Source organism: Rhinolophus sinicus, chromosome 16, assembly GCF_057876585.1.
Source record: "Rhinolophus sinicus isolate RSI-liver-muscle chromosome 16, RSI-T2T, whole genome shotgun sequence".
Classification (NCBI taxonomy): Eukaryota; Metazoa; Chordata; class Mammalia; order Chiroptera; family Rhinolophidae; genus Rhinolophus; species Rhinolophus sinicus.
The window spans coordinates 36465505-36483886 of NC_142516.1; the positions used below are offsets into that span (position 1 = coordinate 36465505).

The window sequence follows — 18382 nt, forward strand, 5'->3', positions numbered from 1 at the left end:
TTCAAGACTTTAAAATTCTTAAATATTAATAAAAATAACTTTAACTTTCAAATATGACTTTTTAAAAGCAAAGTGAAAACGTGATAAACAGTCTCCCTTTGAAAACACAGTCAGCACTTCCAAAAAAAGAACGAGAGACTTACATGTAGAGCTAATTCAGAAAGGGGATAACATCTAAAGACATGGATAAATACCTTATTTTAGTCCAAAAAAAATGAAATATTTACCGCACCTTAGTAATGAAGTTTTCACTATGCCTTTTAAAATAAATTATCCTTGAAACAAAGGTTTTTTTAACCATTCAATATATTCTCTGAAATGGTATCTTGTGAACATAATTATTTCACTTAAACATGCCAGACATTTACAAGAGCAAAATAAAAATCAGCAAAACAATTGGCATCTGAAAACCTGACATTCTGATTTACTGGATTTACATTTTCCTAAGTATAATATAAACAAATCTTTTTGAGTACTCAACCTATTTATAATTGTGAACTTTCAACAATATGACACACTTGGTAAACACCAGTATAATACTTCAGCAATTTTTATTTATTTATTTATTTTAAGTGTGTTTTTCCAGGACCCATCAGCTCCAAGTCAAGTGGTTGTTTCAATCTAGTTGTGGAGGGCGCAGCTCACAGTGGCCCATGCAGGGATCAAACCGGCAACCTTGTTGTTATGAACATTGTGCTCTAAACACCTGAGCTAACTGGCCACCCCAAAGTCATCTTATGCGCAGAAAACAAACGTCTCAAAAACAGTAGTCACCAAATTCCTTCATCTAACAATTGTTATAAAAAATTTATTTTAAAAACCTAAAAACACAAACATGATTAAACATTTTTAAATGAAATTGAAATTAGTCATGAAACTTCCTTATTCCTTTTTACGAAAATAAAGTTTCAAAAATAAAAGGACAAATTTAATTCTAAATATTTCGTTGTTTTCTAATACTATTTTAGTAAATTATTTATTCAATCGCTTCTTTAGGTTCTCAAGGTGTTCTGCATTAACATCTTGTAATGCCAGTACCATTACTTTAGACAAGGAGGGATTAAACGAAATAGTCATTAGACAGCACAAATCTATTAGCTCTCTCTGACAGTTCTGCAAACCTTCCAGGAACTTTTGATACTGAAGAGGATCCTTTTTTAACTTTTTCATTTCTGGTACTGAAAACCCTATCAGACTAGTAATTATTTCATCTACAAAGTCTACATCTAGATATGCAGTACCATCAGAAATCTTCGCTGTTACACTCCAAATGCCACCAGAACTTGAGAGATTTCCAGTTAAGGTTACAATAAATGCTTTGACTTTCACTGTTGTAACTTCCTTTGGTTTGTTGGCCATTAGAACAGACAAATAGATAAAGGGTGGAGAATACAAATCCATGGCAATAAAAAGATTAGTGCTGTTCTCTGATGATCTTAAAGAACAATTCTGTAAATGGTGATCATTTTCATCAGAAATTTGTGAACTCCTTTTTGGTACATAACTGACTATTTCTCCATTTAATATTTTATTATTTAAGGAATGTCCCTCTGAACTGCCGATGGTTTGTTTTACTTTATTATCTGTCTCTGAATTCTTACCTTTATTTGTAAAATTATGGGGAAGGGGTACATTACAATTAACTGAAAACACACTATTGTTGTGGTATCTAGGAGACAGACAACTAAAAGATTTGTCTTCATTAGTCATTTGTTCAGATAAATTTTTTTCATTCCAATTATTTCCATTTTTGAAAATCAAAGAAAAATTACTTGGAGTATTAGGTTTATCTAAAGATCTCTCTATACTGTCATCTGTGATTCTGTTCAAAGTCAATGGCTGCAATTCTTCAATCTCCACTTGTTCTTTCTGGACAGCTTCTTCCAAAAGCAAGGCCTCAGCCAATGAAAAGTCATCTAATTCCCCATCAGTGAAATGCACAGACTGATTTGGTGGTTTTTCATTGAGTCTTGGAGAAATAACAAGTCCTGGTTCAAAACCTGACTGTCTTGTGGGAATCGTATTTGAAGAACTACCTGTGCTGAAACATCTTCTTTCCAAGGAGGTGTCATTATTTGCTGCAAGCTCATCATTTTCATCAAGACTTGCCAAGAGTTCTTCATCAGAAGGCTCTAACACAAGACCTAGATCATCTGTAATTCTGGGGATGCTTTGGTTAGAATTATTTGGTATGATTGAAACTATAGGATCAGTTTCCCCAATTAATCTTCCAAGTACTTTTTCTTGTGCATAGTCCTCTAAAAGAGCATCCACTTCTCCTCCCAACACCTTCACATTTTCTGGTTTCAATAAGAGAACACCAAGACGAAAAGAAATGTTTCCATAAATCAAAATTTTTGTACCTGGAGGAAGATGACTATGAAGAGCTGGAATAGGCTGATATTCCATTCCCTGCATTTGTACAATCCCATCAGTTAACTGTAGCATCAACATTCGTGAAGGCTTTGCTTCCCAAGGTTTTGGGGTAACTTGCGTTTCAGCTGTAATTAGGTCATTTGTATTATTCTTTCCTCTCAACTTTTGTATCTGAGAATATGCAGGTTGACTTACATCAACCAATGAATTAATCTGCAGAGCGAAAAATCCATTCAGTTCTCCTTTTGGAACTTCTAAAATGCTATCAGGTAAAATAGGATGCTCCAAATCTCTCAGATCAGTAAGGAGCCATTGCTCAAACACCTGTTTGTTCATTTGTGCCTGACTCAAATTAACATTTTCATTTTCTTCTTGAATCCAGTTAACACAAGCTTCCAACCACATTAGAGGTACTTTAACATGCCATGTAGCTAAAAGCCAGGTTTCAACTCTTAGTGCAATATTAGTTACACTCATTTCTTTAAAATGAAAAATATACAGCTGTAACCTAAAAAAAAAAAAAAAATTATAATTCAGTACACTTATAGTCTCTATAATTCTGTACATTATTGCACAAATAGGCATAACTATACCCTTTTGATTTTTCTCTCTTCAGCATCTTAAAATTCTTTGACTTTCTACACAGCCAAAATTTAAATACCATAAGCAATCAAATGGTATGAGAAAAGCAAAAGGTTTGAAAGTTAGCTCTGTCAAATTACAAGCTCTGTGACCTAATATAAATTTCTTAACTTCTCTCACCCAGTCTTTTCATCTTTAAAATGTCAACACCACCATTTATCTTACAGGGTTGTTGTGAGGATTACATGATTAACATTTGTAAATCATAATGTCAGACCTATGATAGACACACACTAAACAGTGATTATTATATTAATAATCAGATTGTAATTTAAAATGTAGTTAGAAAACGATATTCACTAAGATTATTTTCATATCCATAATCCATACTCTATTAAAACTTACCATTGTGTTTAACCATACAGCACTTAAATATATGGTCTAAGGATAAAATTGTAACAAATAACAATAAATTCTGAGCTGATGCAAAGCATCTTACTTGTTTGGCTAAATAATTCTCAACAGTCCTACCAGGCAAATATACTTCTGATTTTTTCAGTATGATAAAACAGTAAAGACTAATTAACCCTGTGTTCACAAAAGTATATTTTTTCCTTCTACAGGTGAAGATAGCTAAGAATTAGAGTTTATATGTTTTAATACTTTCATAAGAAAACTTACCATTTGGAACAGGAGCATACGGTTTGATGACAGGACTTGGAACTGGTTGTTCAGTGAGTACTTGTAACCTCTACTCAAAAATAGCCCTGGGAGCTAAGACAAGAAGCAGTAAGGGTTATAAGAGAAAGTTGCAAAAAGAATCACTTATTTGCACGAGTGCAAGAGTTTAATGGTATGGTTTTTCAGGTTCCTATTACCAATCAGGGCAGAGCATAGGAAATATAGAATAAAAACATGAGGTTTGGAGTGAGAGAAACAGAAGCAAGTGACCTTGAGAAACTTAACACATTCTAAGCTTGTTTCCTTGTCTATATAGTATGTACTTCCTAGGGTTACTGTGAAAATTAAAGGAGATTGGAGAGGACGGCAGGCAGGGCACAGCCCAGGCACAGATCTTGGGCAGCTGGGGCAGCTGACCCAAGGGGCAAGCCAGCCCACTTAGGCCTCTCACCTCAACCTCAAAATCACGACCTCCATGGTGTCAGTTGCAGGGCACCCAGCAGCTGTTGTAGGACAAGAAACAGGCTGCCCAGGTGTCCAAGGCCCCTAAGTAACCAGAGGCTGAAGCAGGCCAAAACAGCTTAGGCTGAAATTGAACACACGGCCTGCAGAAGGAGAAAAAGTTGAAGGCCAAGGAGAGAAGCTGGGGCTCTGGTATCCCATGGCAGTGGCAGCACTAAGGTGGAGGAGGAGATCCAGAAGACGACAACCCTTCAGACCTACTTCTGACAGAACAAGGATAAAGTCCCAGATAACCTCTCTGTCTTACATGCAACATGGGCCAGAAATCCATGAAAACTACCGCATAAATAGGTTAGAGAAGAAGAAAGAAGCACCTGTTCCATGGATTAGCATTATAGATGCCTTCGTGGAATATGACGCAAAAGCAAAGCTCGAGCTATTTCTTGTGAAAAGGTATTAAATTATTTCTGTATATTATGTAGTAGGTCCCTTCACTTTTGAAGAACAGCAAATCTTGCTTCTTTGTACAAACTTAAAGCTTATCCAAAGATTTCATTTTTTACCTCGTATTTCTTAGAAATTTAATTGGTATATACATCATCTGGTTTCCTATGTCTTTTAGCTTAAGCCACATATGTATTCAATACTGACTTCTTCTTTCTTAGACATACATTTGGAAGTAAAGGGCACTCTAAAAACAAGGTTTATTAGAAGATTCTTTAAGACATTAAGACTGTGGCATCTCCATCCCATGTCAGAGAAACTGCTCCTTCTACCTTCTGGAGGTGTAAAACAGAGTCTATTTAGGACATCAAAGTACTGCTGAAGGTATTATAATGAAAACAGGGAGAACAAATAAATTCTTAAATACTAAAGGCTGAACACATGCTACTCTCGTCCTCTACAAAGCTCCCAGAAATACTAGTGAGTAGGCCTATACTCTCCTAGAAGGAGACTAGAAAATCTTCCTCTGCGCAATCTTACCACCTTAACGGAAAAGACCTAGAGATACTAACATGAGAGGTTCTCCAATAAAACAGCCTATTTTGAGACTGCATCAACGGACTCAGAGTTCCAACCAGCATTCTTTCTAGTTTCCCATACTTAATTATAACAAGATATCAAAAGACCTCTAATAAGAAACCACATCAAACAGAAAAAAATGCAGTGAAGTGACCATGAAGGGAGACAAAAACTTCAAAAAAGCTATCAATATACTCAGAGAAATAAGACATCATATCCAATGAATAAGAATAGGATGCTATAACAAGGGATATTCAAAGGACAAAAAACAACTCTCAGAAATTTAAAATATGATAGCAGAAATGAAAAACAGTAGAATGCACGGAAAATAATAAAATCTCTTAGAAAAGTAACACATCAGTACAAAGATATCAATGGAATATGGGGGTTTGGGGAAGGCGATAATCAAAGAAAAAAATTCAGAAAAATTTCTAGAACTTAAAGAAGAACTTCCAGATGAAAAGGACCCAACAACAATGGATAAAAACAGACATATAACAAGGCATGTCTTTACAAAATTTTAGAACACAGGAAAAAAGATTCTGCAAGCTTCCAGAAAGGGAAAACAAACAACAAAGAGGTCACATTCAGAATATCAGGAATGAAAATGGCTTTAGATTTCTCAATGGAAGCTATAAGGTAAATGAGCAATTCCTTCGAATTTCTGAATGAAAATTATTTCCAACCTAGAAGTGTCTACCCAGACAAAGTATCAATCGAGTAAAAACATTTTCAGATCAGCATTGTCTAAAACAATTCTTGTAATGGAGGATGTGTTATAACATAACAGGAATAAATCAAGAAAGAGGAAGACACGATATCCTCGATCTAAAACAAGAGAGGCAAAATATTATAGTAAAGGGTTATTTGCAGGATGTAAAGGCAAACAGCCCAAAGGGCCTCAGGAAAGATTATTTTTCAAGAAGATGAAATTGTGTAAGACCACTGTTTCCAAAATTTCATGTCTTTCTCTTTCTTGGTTTACACCTGTTACTGTGTTTCCCCGAAAATAAGACCTAGCTGGACCATCAGCTCTAATGCGTCTTTTGGAGCAAAAATTAATATAAGACCTGGTCTTATTTTAATATAAGACCGGGTACAGTACAATATAATGTAATATAATATAATACCATGTCTTATATTAATTTTTGCTCCAAAAGATGCATTAGAGCTGATGGTCCGGCTAGGTCTTATTTTCAGGGAAACTCGACAGTTAGAACATTGATGTAGCTCAATGTACAACAGAGTTTTAAATAACTGGAGGAGTCAGGAGCTGAATTAATGAAAAATATACAGAAAACTAACAGAAAAAAGGTAACACAAGAGAAAACAAAATGTTGTACAGGAAAAAGTAATATTTGTATGCTGCATGGCTTAATTGTAAATAACATGTACACAGTCATAATAATATACACTCGAAATACTAATCTGACACCAATTTTAGCATAGCTAATAGCAAGATGGACAAATATGTGTGAGGGTAAAGGTACAGGGAGAAAGGTAGGTGGAAAAGAGCTAAATCTGCATCTCCGTAGTGAAAGTCAATAGATATGCCTAAAACCAAAAAATCAGAAGTAGCAGTATCTGCATGGTTTCCAGAGCTATAGAAGTAAATACAAAAAAGAATCAGCTAGAAAAGATGAAAGTGGCTGCCTCTGGGGAAGGGAACAAAGGAGAAGAAGGGCAGAGGATTGCTATTTCTCAAAACAATTATTTAAAGTGTTATCTATTAAATGATACATGTAAGACTTTTATTTTCTTTTATCTTCTCCTATGTTCCACTGATTTCTTTGTACTGATGTTTAATTTGGGGGGAGATTGTCTTATCTTTAACTTTCATGTGTTCTACTGAGTTTTTCATTTCTGCTACTAACAATGAACAAAATAGTATAAGAGTATTTATCTTTTAAAATTGAAGGTATAGGGATGGCCTGTTAGCTCAGTTGATTAGAGTGTGGTGCTAATAACACCAAGGTTGCCAGTTTAATCCCCACATGGGCCAATGTGAGCTGTGCCCTCCTTAAAATAAATAAATAAATAAATACATAAATAAATAAATAAATAAAATGTGCAAAATTAAAGGTAGAAAAGAAAAAATTTTCCCCCTAAAATCAGAAATAAGTCAAAAATGTCCACTCTCAACATTTCAACATTGTACTGGAGGTCCATGTCAGTGCAGTAAGACAAGAAAAAGAAATAAAAGGTATATAGATTAAAATAGAAAAAAAAAAAGCATCAAGACAGATATATGAACCAATGGAATAGACTAGAGTCCAGAAATAAACCTTCACATATACGTATGATCAAATGAACTTTGACAAGGGTGCCAAGACTACACAATGGGGAAATGATAGTCTCTTCAACAAATTGTGATGGAAAACTGGATATCCACATGCAAGAATGGATCCTTACCTTACACCATATTCAAAATTTAACTCAAAATGTTTTAAAGACCTAAATTTAAGACATGGAACTATAAAATTCCTAGAAGAAAACCTTCATGATACTGCAATGGGCAATGATTTCTTGGATATGACATCAAAAACACAGTTCACAAAAGCAAAAATAGACAAATAGGACTGTCTCAAATTTAAAAACTCTGCAGCAAAGGAAACAACAGAGTGAAAAAGCTACCTACAGTATGGAAGGAAATATTTGCAAACTATGTATCTGATATGGAGTAAATATCCAGAACATATAAAGAACTCAACTCAGTAACAAACAACTCAATTTCAAAATGGGCCAAGGACTTGAACAGACATTTCTCTAATGAAGACGCACAAATAACCAACAAATGAAAAGATACTCACCAGCACTAATCATAAGATAAATGCAAATTAAAACCACAATGAGATATCACCTCACACCCCTTAGGATGGCCACTAACAAGAAAACAAGCAAACAAACAAACAAAAAAAAGTGCGGATGTGGAGAAATTAGAATCCTTATGTAAATGGTGCAGTCACTATGGAAAACAGCATGGAAGTTCCTCAAAAAAATGAAAACTAGAACTATCATACGATCCAGCAATCCCATTTCTGGGTATATACCCAGTAGAATTGAGAACAGAATCTCAAAAAGATGTTTGCATACCCATGTTCATTACAGCATTATTCACAATAGACAAAATGTGGAAGCAACCGAAATGTCCATTAACAGATGAACGGATAAAGAAAATGTGGTATATACATAAGAAGAAATATTATTCAGCTTTAAAAAAAAAGGAAGGAAATTCTGTTATATGCTACAACATGGATGAAACTTACGGACATTATGCTAAGTGGAATAAGCTATTCACAAAAAGACAAATACTGAATGATTCCACTTATATGAAGTACCTAAAGTAATCAAACTCATAGAAGTGTAAAATAAGAATTGTGGTTGCCAGTGGCTGAAGGGAGGGAGAAACGGACAGTTGTTCAATGGATATGGAATTTCATTAATGCAAGAAAAATAAGTTCCAGAGATGTTATACAACAAGGTACATATAGTTAACAATACCATAATGTACACTTAAAAATTGCTAAGAGAGTAAATTTGTTATGTTTTCTACTACAACAAAAAAAAGGGCGGGGGGGAATCAAGAGGGAAGAAGGCGAGAAATGAAAAAATAAAATTACCCCTATTTGCAGATAACATGAATGTTTATGAGGAAAATGCCAAAGAATCTACAAAAAAGATACATCACCTGGTAAATGAGTTAGCAAGATGCAAACTGCCTTTTTCATTCTGTCTTTCTTTTTTTCATGCTCTATTCAGTGCTACATTTTTCACTTTTGTGCTTTTTATTGATGATTTCACTGTTTAAAATGGCCCTCTAGCATAGTGCTAAAGTGCTATCTAGTGTTCCTAAGTGCAATAAAGCTGTGATGTCACATGGAAAATAATGTGTTAGATTAAGCTTCAATCAGGTGTGAGCTATAGTGCCATTGGTCACAAATTCAATGTTAATGAATCAACATGTATTGAATAAAGTGTCTTTAAACAGAAATGCACACACAAAAAAAGGTTATGTATTGATCAGCTGATGAAAATGTCATAATCAGAGGCTTGCAGGAACCTAACTTATATTTCTCCTAGGAGCAGTGGTTCAGTACTCCCTAATTCTCTGTTCACAGTGACTTTATAACTACCACACATAACCAGACTCAACTGTACTAGTAATGAACAAAACAGTACAATTTACAATAGCACCAAAAATTTAAATCTAACAAAGTATGTGCAGGATATGTATACTGAAAACTACAAACTACTTGTAAAAGAAATCAAAGACAACCCAAACAAATGAAGAGATAAGCCAGCATTGAAAACTCTATATTACGGTTTCAATTCTCCCCAAACTGATCTATAGATTCAATGCAATTCCATTCAAAATCCCAGAATTTTTTGAGTGTGAAAAATGACAAGCTGATTCTAAAATTTACATGAAAAGGCACAGGAACTAGAATAGCCAAAATAATTTTGAAAAAGAAAAACAAAGTTAGAGGACTCACACTATCTGAGTTCAAGACTTAATATAAAACTACAGTAATTAAGACGGTGAGACATCGGCAAAAGGATTAACATATAGGGCAATAAGAAGACAGGCTAGAAATAGACCCACACACATATATAGTCAATTGACCTTCTACGAAGTTGCAAAGGCAATTCAATAGAAACAGGAGAGTCTTTTGAAGAAATGGTGCTGAAACTGGACATCCATATGCAAAAATACAAACCTCAACCAACACCTCACAACATGTATAGAAACTCTAAATGGATCATAGACCTAAATGTGAAAACTAAAACTGTAAAATATCTATAAGGAATGTTAGGAGAAAAATATCAAGTTCATAGATACACAGGTTGATGTTTGGCCGAAGTAGGGTGGGCAAAATGGGTAAAGGTGGTCAAAAGGTACAAACTTCCAGTTATAAGTCATGGGGATGTAATGTGCAGCATGGTGACTACACTTAATAACTCTATAGTGCATTTTTTTTTCAGCTTTTATTTTAAATGTGTTTTTCCAGGATCCAACAGCTCCAAGTCAAGTAGTTGTTTCAATCTAGTTGTGGAGGGTGCAGCTCACAGTGGCCCACGTGGGGATCAAACCAGCAAACTTGTTGTTAAGAGCACCACTCTAACCAACTGGGCTAACCAGCTGCCCCTGCAGTGCATATTTGAAAGTTACTAAGTGAGTAGATTTTAAAAGCTATCATCATAAGAAAAATATTTTTTGTAACTGTGTGGTGATAGATGTTAACTGGACTTATCGTGGTGATCATTTCCCAAAGTATACAAATAGCAAATCATTGTGTCGTACACCTGAAACTAATGTGATGTTACATGTCAATTATACCTTAATTAAAAAAAAAAGTTAGGAGAAAAATCTGTGTGACCTCGGTTTCTTAAAAGTTTTCTTAGATATAACACTAAAAGCATAATTCATAAAGAGATTAATAAATTGGGATTCATCAAAATTTTACTCTGTTAAAGACACTGTTAAGAGTATAAAGACAAGCCACACATACACACAAAAGACAAGCCACAGACTGGGAGAAGCACATAACTGACAAAAAACTTTTATCCAGGATACATAAAGAATTCTAAAATTCAATTTAAAAAATCCAATTTGAAAATGAGCAAAAGGGGGAGGCTGGATGGCTCAGTTGGTTAAGGCCAGCTCTTAACAACAAGGTTGCCTGTTCAATTCCCAAATGGGATGGTGGGCTGCACTCCTCCCCCCCGCAACTAAACTGAAAACAGCAACTAGACTTGGAGCTGGGTCACACCTTACACAACTAGACTAAAAGACAACGACTTGACTTGGAGCGGATGGGTCCTGGAAAAACACACTGTTCCCCAATAAAAATTTAAGAGCAAAAGATTTGAATAGACATTTCACCAAAGAAGATATGCAGATGGCAAGTAAACACATTAAAAATGCTCATTATTATTAGACATTAGGGAAATGCAAAATTAAAATCACTGTGTGAACTACATATCTATTAGCATAGCTAAAATACAAAATAACTGACAATACCAAGTACTGGAGTGCTCATACATTACTGGCGGTAATGCAAAATGGCACAACCACTTTGGAAAGCAGTTTAGCAGTTTCATAGAAAAACAGATGAGCATCTTCACAGAAAGTTTAATATACGCTTATACCATACAACCCAGCAATCATATTACTAGGTATTTACTCAGAGAAATGAAAACTTACACTCATTAAAAACCTGTCATGTGAATGTTTGTACCAGCTTTATTTATAGTCACCAAAAACTGGAAGCCCACATCCTTCAACTGGGAATAGATAAACAAATTGTGGTATAGCATTACAATAGAATACTATTCAGTAATTAAAAAAAGAATAAACTACTAATAGTTACAATAACTTGGATGAATGTTGCTATACACTGTGTCCCCCCCAAACTTCATATGTTGAAATCCTAATGCTCTATGTGATGGTATTAGGAGGTGGGGCCTTTGGGACATGCTTAGAGGTCATGAGGGTAGAGCCATCATGAAAGGGATTAGGATTCTTATAAAAGAGAGCCCCCAACCCCCAGAACCACCTTGCCCCTTCTGCCATGGGAGGTTACAACAGAAAGATGGTCATCCATGAAACAGGAAGTGTGTCCTCACCAGAACCCCACCAAATCTGCCATTGCCTTGCTCGACTTCCCAGCCTCCAGAGAAATAAATTTCTGTTGTTTGTAAGCCACCCAGTTCATGGTATTTTGTTATAGTAGCCCAAACAGACTAAGACAAATGTCAAATGCAGTGTGCTAAGTGACTTTCATATGACATTCTGAAAAATGTAACAGTACGATAGAAATAGAAAACAGCTCAGTGGTTCCCAAAGGCTGAGGGTGTGAAGAGGAGTTTACTATAGGGGGCACAAGGGCATTGTGGGGGTGATGAAACTGTCCTATATCATGATGTGGTGGTGGTAGTGATGGTGATGTGACTATGTTTGTCAAAACTCATAGAACCATACACCAAAAAGAACATAACTTTTACTGAATGTAAATTATACCCCCAATCAAAAAATTGAAGACAAATACCAAAAGGATAGAAATATCATAACTGACTTTCAAACTTGCTGAGGAAAACATCGAATAAAGAAAACAATCCAAGAGAAGACACAAAAGGAATGGGCAAGCACTACACTATAAAGACAAACAATAAATAAGATGGTAGAAAGAAGTCTAAATGTCAACAATGATAATGAACATATTGACTCACCTGTTAAAAGATACTCTCAAATTGAATAAATCAAATCCAGCTGTATGCTTAAAAGATAAACCTAAAACAAAATAACATCAAAATATGTAATTAAAGGCATATTAAAACCTCCAAGCATGATTCCATGAAGCCATAGCTTAGTGACATCAAGACTGAAATATGTGTACTTATATCCTAAGATTCCAAAGTACTATCTTATTGCCATTTGCTATTTTTTTTAACCTCAAAAATTAAACCAGATCCATGGCTCTTAGGTGAGCTCATTTAGTAATTTACCTATTTCTTCCACTAAAATTTAAACAGAACAGTGCTGGCAAATGGACCTAGTATAATTTCCAAAGGTGCTATATTAATGTGATGACAGTCTGTCGTGCAGGAGACCCTGCTCACTGCACCATGTGTCAATGAGGGGCGGCCTGCGGGGGGGGGGGGGGGGTCTCTGGTCCCGCTCCCCATATAAGAACGCAGGATGTGGCTAGGCCAAAAAGGAATACCCACGGAGCCATAGATAGGGGAGTCATACCACTATACTCTCGCTGGAGGCTGGGTTGGAGACACAGGAAGCAGAAGCCACACTGTCTGAAACCTGCGGTCCACCTCTCTGTAATCTGCAACCTGCACTCCACCGTGCTAACTGCAGTCGGTGCTTGCCAGCCACCATATTCTTGCTTAGCCCCATTTTCGCTAGCATAGTCACGGCAGTTATATTAGGGGCCAATGGCTCACTGGTTACAGCTGACAGCCAACTAGCCACAGCTGATGGCCATCCAATCACAGTCGATGGCCATTTACTACCCAAGTGAGCACCTTTCCACATAAGGCCGAGAGCCTGGAAACTGCACTCCTGGCTCTGTCTCCACACAATCATTAAGTGAAATGAAATCAGGACAAAGTGTACTTCAGTACTTATAAATTATTTAAGTGAATTATCAAGTAAAAATGCCACAATTGCAATTAAGTTTTTTACAGGATGTTTTATACTATATAAATCAGTATGCCTAAATATTACACGTGGCCATGTAATACAAATGCTATTTTCTACCTGAATTTGTTAAATAATAGGAGATAATACTGTTAATACGTCTAGGAGATAGTGGATGGGGGGAGGGGGGTTCACACAGTGTGAGGGATATAAATGATAAACGTCTAAGTTTTGCTTTGTCTTGTACACCTGAAACTAATAATAATTAAAAAAAATACTTCTAGGAGGAGGAAGGAACCAGGAAGAAAGGAAGAATGACTGGTTTTAAATTGAAAAGGTCCAGACTGGAGCGAAAAGGAACAAGGATGAATTTCTGATGTTAATCCTGTATCCCAGCAGGTACAGGTGTATAAACACAGAATTAACGATGAGGGTTTGCTGGTAACAAAAATTAAAATCCCTTATTTGTAAGACTTTAAACTTTTTTCAAAATACTTTCAAATTTGCAGTATTACCTGCAAATACTACCTAAGTCTCAAAATAATAATTTATGGTAGGTAGGTATTGCCATCTGAGAGAATATGAAATAGAGGCATGAAGATTAAGATCATACCTAGTAGACCTAGAACTAGAATATAAATTCTGCTCTCCATTCCTATGTCTTTTTCTAGACCTTGTTGACTTAAGTGAAAAGAGAAATTATAGCCAGTCCCTCATTTACATATAAAACCCACTGACATATGAAACTCACTCATAAATGGCTATTCTATAAGAGCACACTATTATAATGACCAAGCTTTTCTCAGATCTCAAATAACAAGCTCACCAAGTACATCCTAAATTATTTCATTTACAAAATCAAGTGAAAGAAAAACTTAACATTACCTATTGCATCTGTCTTTATGACAGCTTCAAAACAATGTTATGGTTAAGTACTACTTTTGTTATAATTCAAAGATACGACAAAATTTAAAATTTTTTAAAATATCACAAACTGATATTTTAAGGCTTATGTATCCATTTATTTTTTATTTATTTCAAATATGCACTTGTTTGTGCTGTTGAACATGGGAAGCGTCAAAACTTTCAAGTGACAATTACAAATTCTGAGAAACACTGCTCAAGGAAACCACAACTAAATTATTCTATTAATGTGTGGCAGTATTGATTATTCTCTCCAAGTACTACCCTGTAGGATTTGAATTTCTACTTCTGAAGCTAACTGACATCCTATAATTTTATAATACTGTTATCATAACTAGACAAAGAAAAAATTCCAATGACTAAAACCCCAAAAGATAACCAAGATATTTTTAAAACACAAATGTGTTGAGATACTTAACATTGTACAAGCATTCAATTACAGCTAATATCAAATATTTTATCAAAAAGTCAAGATGTTTGGGGGAGTGGGGAACTGACTACTAAATGCGCGTTACAGAGAATTCGTCATTTAACAGCAAAGTAAGTGGAAGGTATATTGATCTGAACATGGACATAGTCCCCACAATTGCATGTTATAATAATTGTAATCAGAAAGATGATTCTATGTATAATAGGATTATTTTCCTACAGGTTAGAAAAGAAGTTCATTAGAAATTTTAATTAAATGGAAAAAGTATTATCATCATGTGGGATCTATATTATAAAGCTTAGATTGGATTTCAATAACCAAGCCCCTTAATAATTTAGTAAATTCGATTACTTGCATATTCTTCTTCAGAGAATTCCTAAGGTTTTTCGTTCCCCCCTTTCTCAAGAAATTGAGTAAACCAGTTACTGCCGGTAGAAGCAATTCAGAGGGACGGTGTTACCTAGGGCAGCACAACTTCCCATCTGCTTATACAAAAAAACAGCCCCTGATCCTCAAAAGTATGCTCTTTAAATTGTATACTAAGAAATGTTCATACCATATGATACCCTTTTTGTTTTCCAAAGTCAATCTTAAGAAAACAATGAGAAATGGAGAGAAAAGATTTATGTACCAGAGTGTTTATAATTGTGTTTTTACAGTGTGGAAAAATACCAGAAACAATCTAAATATTTAACATTAGAAAAAAATTAAATATACTACATTGGATCCATGAAATGGAAGGCTATAGAGTCTTTAAAAATAATTTTTAGGACTACTTAATGACATGAAAATGTTCCTATTTTATTTTGTTAGGAAAAAGGCGAGATATAAAACTTCATATATCTTAATCTCCACGAATTTTATAATCATGAAAAATGTTATTTAACAAATTGATAAGACAGTTTGTGCATGCTAAACTTGGCTGACGACAATAATCTACTACATGCTAGATCTTGACTGCAGAAACTGAGCAGCATAGAGTAAGAAAATTCTATCATTCACCACTGAGACCTAAGCATATTTGATTTATAATTTTCAATCAGGTTCACGTATCCCAATTTTCTAAAAAACAGAAAGAGGCAGAAATACCATCCTTTAGTTGTATATGGCATTCAATCAATAACTAAAACTTAAAAGCACTAACAAATATTTAAATTATAATCACTCCATGTTTCCACTATCTTCATCTAAAAAATAAAGGTAATCTATGTTTTAACTCATTTGGGATGACTACAAAATAATTCCAGAATTTGAAGAAGGTACTCTCTGAAAATTAGGGGGAACAAATTATATTTAATGATTGAAATCAGAAATAGTCAATGGGGCTATTTGTGAATCTCCCATAATTAATGTAAGGAAAAGAAAGAGAATAGGTTTAAGACTGTGAATCCCAACTCTGCTATGTGACCTCAGACATGTGCCTTAATTTATTAGTCTTAATTTCCTCTTCCACAAAACAAAGATAATCACAATTTACTACAGATTATAGTAAGGGTTAAACTGCCAGCAGAAGTCTGGCACATGGTGGGGAACTCAGGAAACGTTAGCTATAATATTTCAAATAATCATCCACTTGGATAGTGTGCAATCTCACTTATATTAGCTTATCTAAAGTAAATCCCACAGCTAAGTAATACTAGCTCTGAATTCACTGGAAGTCCAAAATTATCATACAATTAATTACACAAAACAGGAGCCATTGAATGCATCAATCAAGTTGGCAAGTCCTTGAATGAGCATAGGTATAATATACTCGTTTGGCTCAGAACAATAAAGGATGAAAGGATGGTGAAAAGACAGACTTTGCCATTATTTAAAAACTAAACCTAAAAAGTAACTTATAAACGTTAAGAAGAAAACAAGTGGAAAAGGAAAGATAAAAACAACAACAACAATGGTATCTAGGAAAGGTACCAGCTTTCACAAGTTAGGGTCCAGTCAGAAGACAGTAAAATTGGGAGGTAGAAGTTCCTGGATAGGGCTGCATACTTTGCATTCCTGTTCACCATTCATCACTTATCAAGGCAGAAAATGATAGCTACAACAGAAATACTAGCTTGAAAGAAAGCATCATTAGTACTACCCCTATATGTGTCTATTAGTGTTAGTGAAATGCCCCAGGTTTTAAGCCAGATTCAATTAAATGTTGCAATTCCTGACTGGTAAATTGTATCTCTATAATCCAAGTATATCCAGCCCCTACATATACTCATCAATTCTTGGTTGAGCACTTTATAAAAATCTGAACTATGTATGACAGAACCAAAATGTGAGTTAAGTTTTACCTCCCAACAACTTACATTACTTTTAAAAAGTATTTACAATACTTTTTAAAAGACTATTTAAAAAACTTATTACCACTTAAAGAGACCTTTTATAAACTCCACAATCCCAGACCCTACGCTCTGACAACTATCTGTCCTCCCAGCCAATATTTGTCCTTCATGGTGCTTCATTCATGAAGTCCTCAGTTCCCCCTAACAAGAGTTTTCTTCCTCGGTAGGCAAGTAAAAGATAAAGGATAGATGAAATCATGGCCATTTAAAAAAACATGCTGGTTACAACCATTTTGCAAATTATTCAAGAGGGAAATCAAGTTACAATGTAATGCATCAGCACAAATTCATCATTATACACACACACATACACACACAATGGTGGATTTAGCCTTGTTCGCAAATTATAACATCTTTAAACTTCAACGTTAGTTTGGGGTTGTTTGTGCATGAAAGCTGGAGGGTTGAAGAGTCGGGATGTGGAAATGTCGTACTACCTGGCCTGGCGATTTCCCAGGTTTGTCACCGATTCGGAGTGACTTTGTGTGTCTTAACAAAAGAAATCATCAAAGCTTGGCACATGGGCCTTAGCAGTAACCAAATACAAAACAAGTGGTGTAAACTGAATAAGCTAAAATGGTAACACATTGGAGGGCGAGGTCTTTGATGTTTTATGGCCGAATACCCTGACACAAAGTAGGCTCTTTAAAGAGTTCAATTAACAGAACGGGGGGGTCTAAACGCCTTTTAAGGTTTGCATCCATTTTGGATGAACGCAATCATACTCCAAGAAAACTTTCACAGATTAAATGCAGCGACGACACTACAAAAATACTCGCCTCACAAACTCCATTAACAAAAAAAGAGACAGACAAAAGAGAGCAAAAGAATGAAAGGTTTCGTCATAATGGAGAACCCTGGAGAGACGCCTAGACTTTCCCGGGCGTGCTGGCTCAAGATAGGCACCAATGGGACAAGTTCTCCAAGACTCACCGCCACAACCCGGCGGACCGGACCCCCTTGCCCGGGATCCCGCCCGAGCCGGCAGCGAACCGCCTGCTGCGCCCCCGGCCCGGGCCACGCCTGACTGGCGCTGCAGCCCGTTACTAACAGCTGGTTTCCGTGGCGTGGGCCGGGCCGTTGGGCGGGCGGGCTGCACTTACCGACCCGCAGCTCGCCCCGCAGCCAGGCAGCCCGGGCGGGAAGTGGGTCGCGGGGAGGAAGGGAGACGCGAGTTTAAACTGTGGGAACCGGGGCATCCATCTGGGCCTAGCACCGACCTGGGCATCCCGCCTTTCCCTCGCGAAACAGTGGTTCCCCGGCCGCGCGACTGAGCACTAGAACCGCCACGGTGCGCGCCCTATTTCTGTTTTGCCTCTTCCCGCTCGATTTAGCAGCAGCTCACGCCCCTCCTCCAAACCCAAAAAATTCCTTCCAGCCGGAAAACGCCCCTTCCTCGCTCCCTCCCTATACGCG

General features: G+C 36.1%; 1 protein-coding gene and 1 pseudogene across 2 annotated transcripts; one reads left to right on the top strand and one right to left on the bottom strand.

The window, feature by feature from the left end:
- Positions 1-532: 532 nt before the first annotated feature.
- Positions 533-18364, bottom strand: RMI1 (RecQ mediated genome instability 1). 2 transcript variants are annotated; one of them, XM_019750086.3, is made up of 4 exons: positions 18187-18364; positions 12355-12415; positions 3640-3732; positions 533-2884 (listed from the first exon to the last, which is right to left on the bottom strand). In XM_019750086.3, exon 4 carries the CDS (start codon positions 2851-2853, stop codon positions 973-975), a length of 1881 nt encoding a protein of 626 aa, XP_019605645.2. In that variant the 5' UTR covers positions 2854-2884; positions 3640-3732; positions 12355-12415; positions 18187-18364; the 3' UTR covers positions 533-972. The 2 variants fall into 2 exon arrangements, with proteins under 2 accessions (XP_019605645.2, XP_074186702.1); XM_074330601.2 differs by lacking the exon at positions 12355-12415 and having other exon boundaries at positions 724-2884; positions 18187-18258.
- On the top strand, positions 3666-4561 carry LOC109457301 (V-type proton ATPase subunit G 1 pseudogene; annotated as a pseudogene).
- Positions 18365-18382: the final 18 nt, after the last annotated feature.

What these genes read in the sequence shown, in the direction of transcription:
- RMI1 (XM_019750086.3), bottom strand. Translation starts at nt 2,853, where the DNA reads ATGAGTGTAACTAATATTGCACTAAGAGTTGAAACCTGGCTTTTAGCT.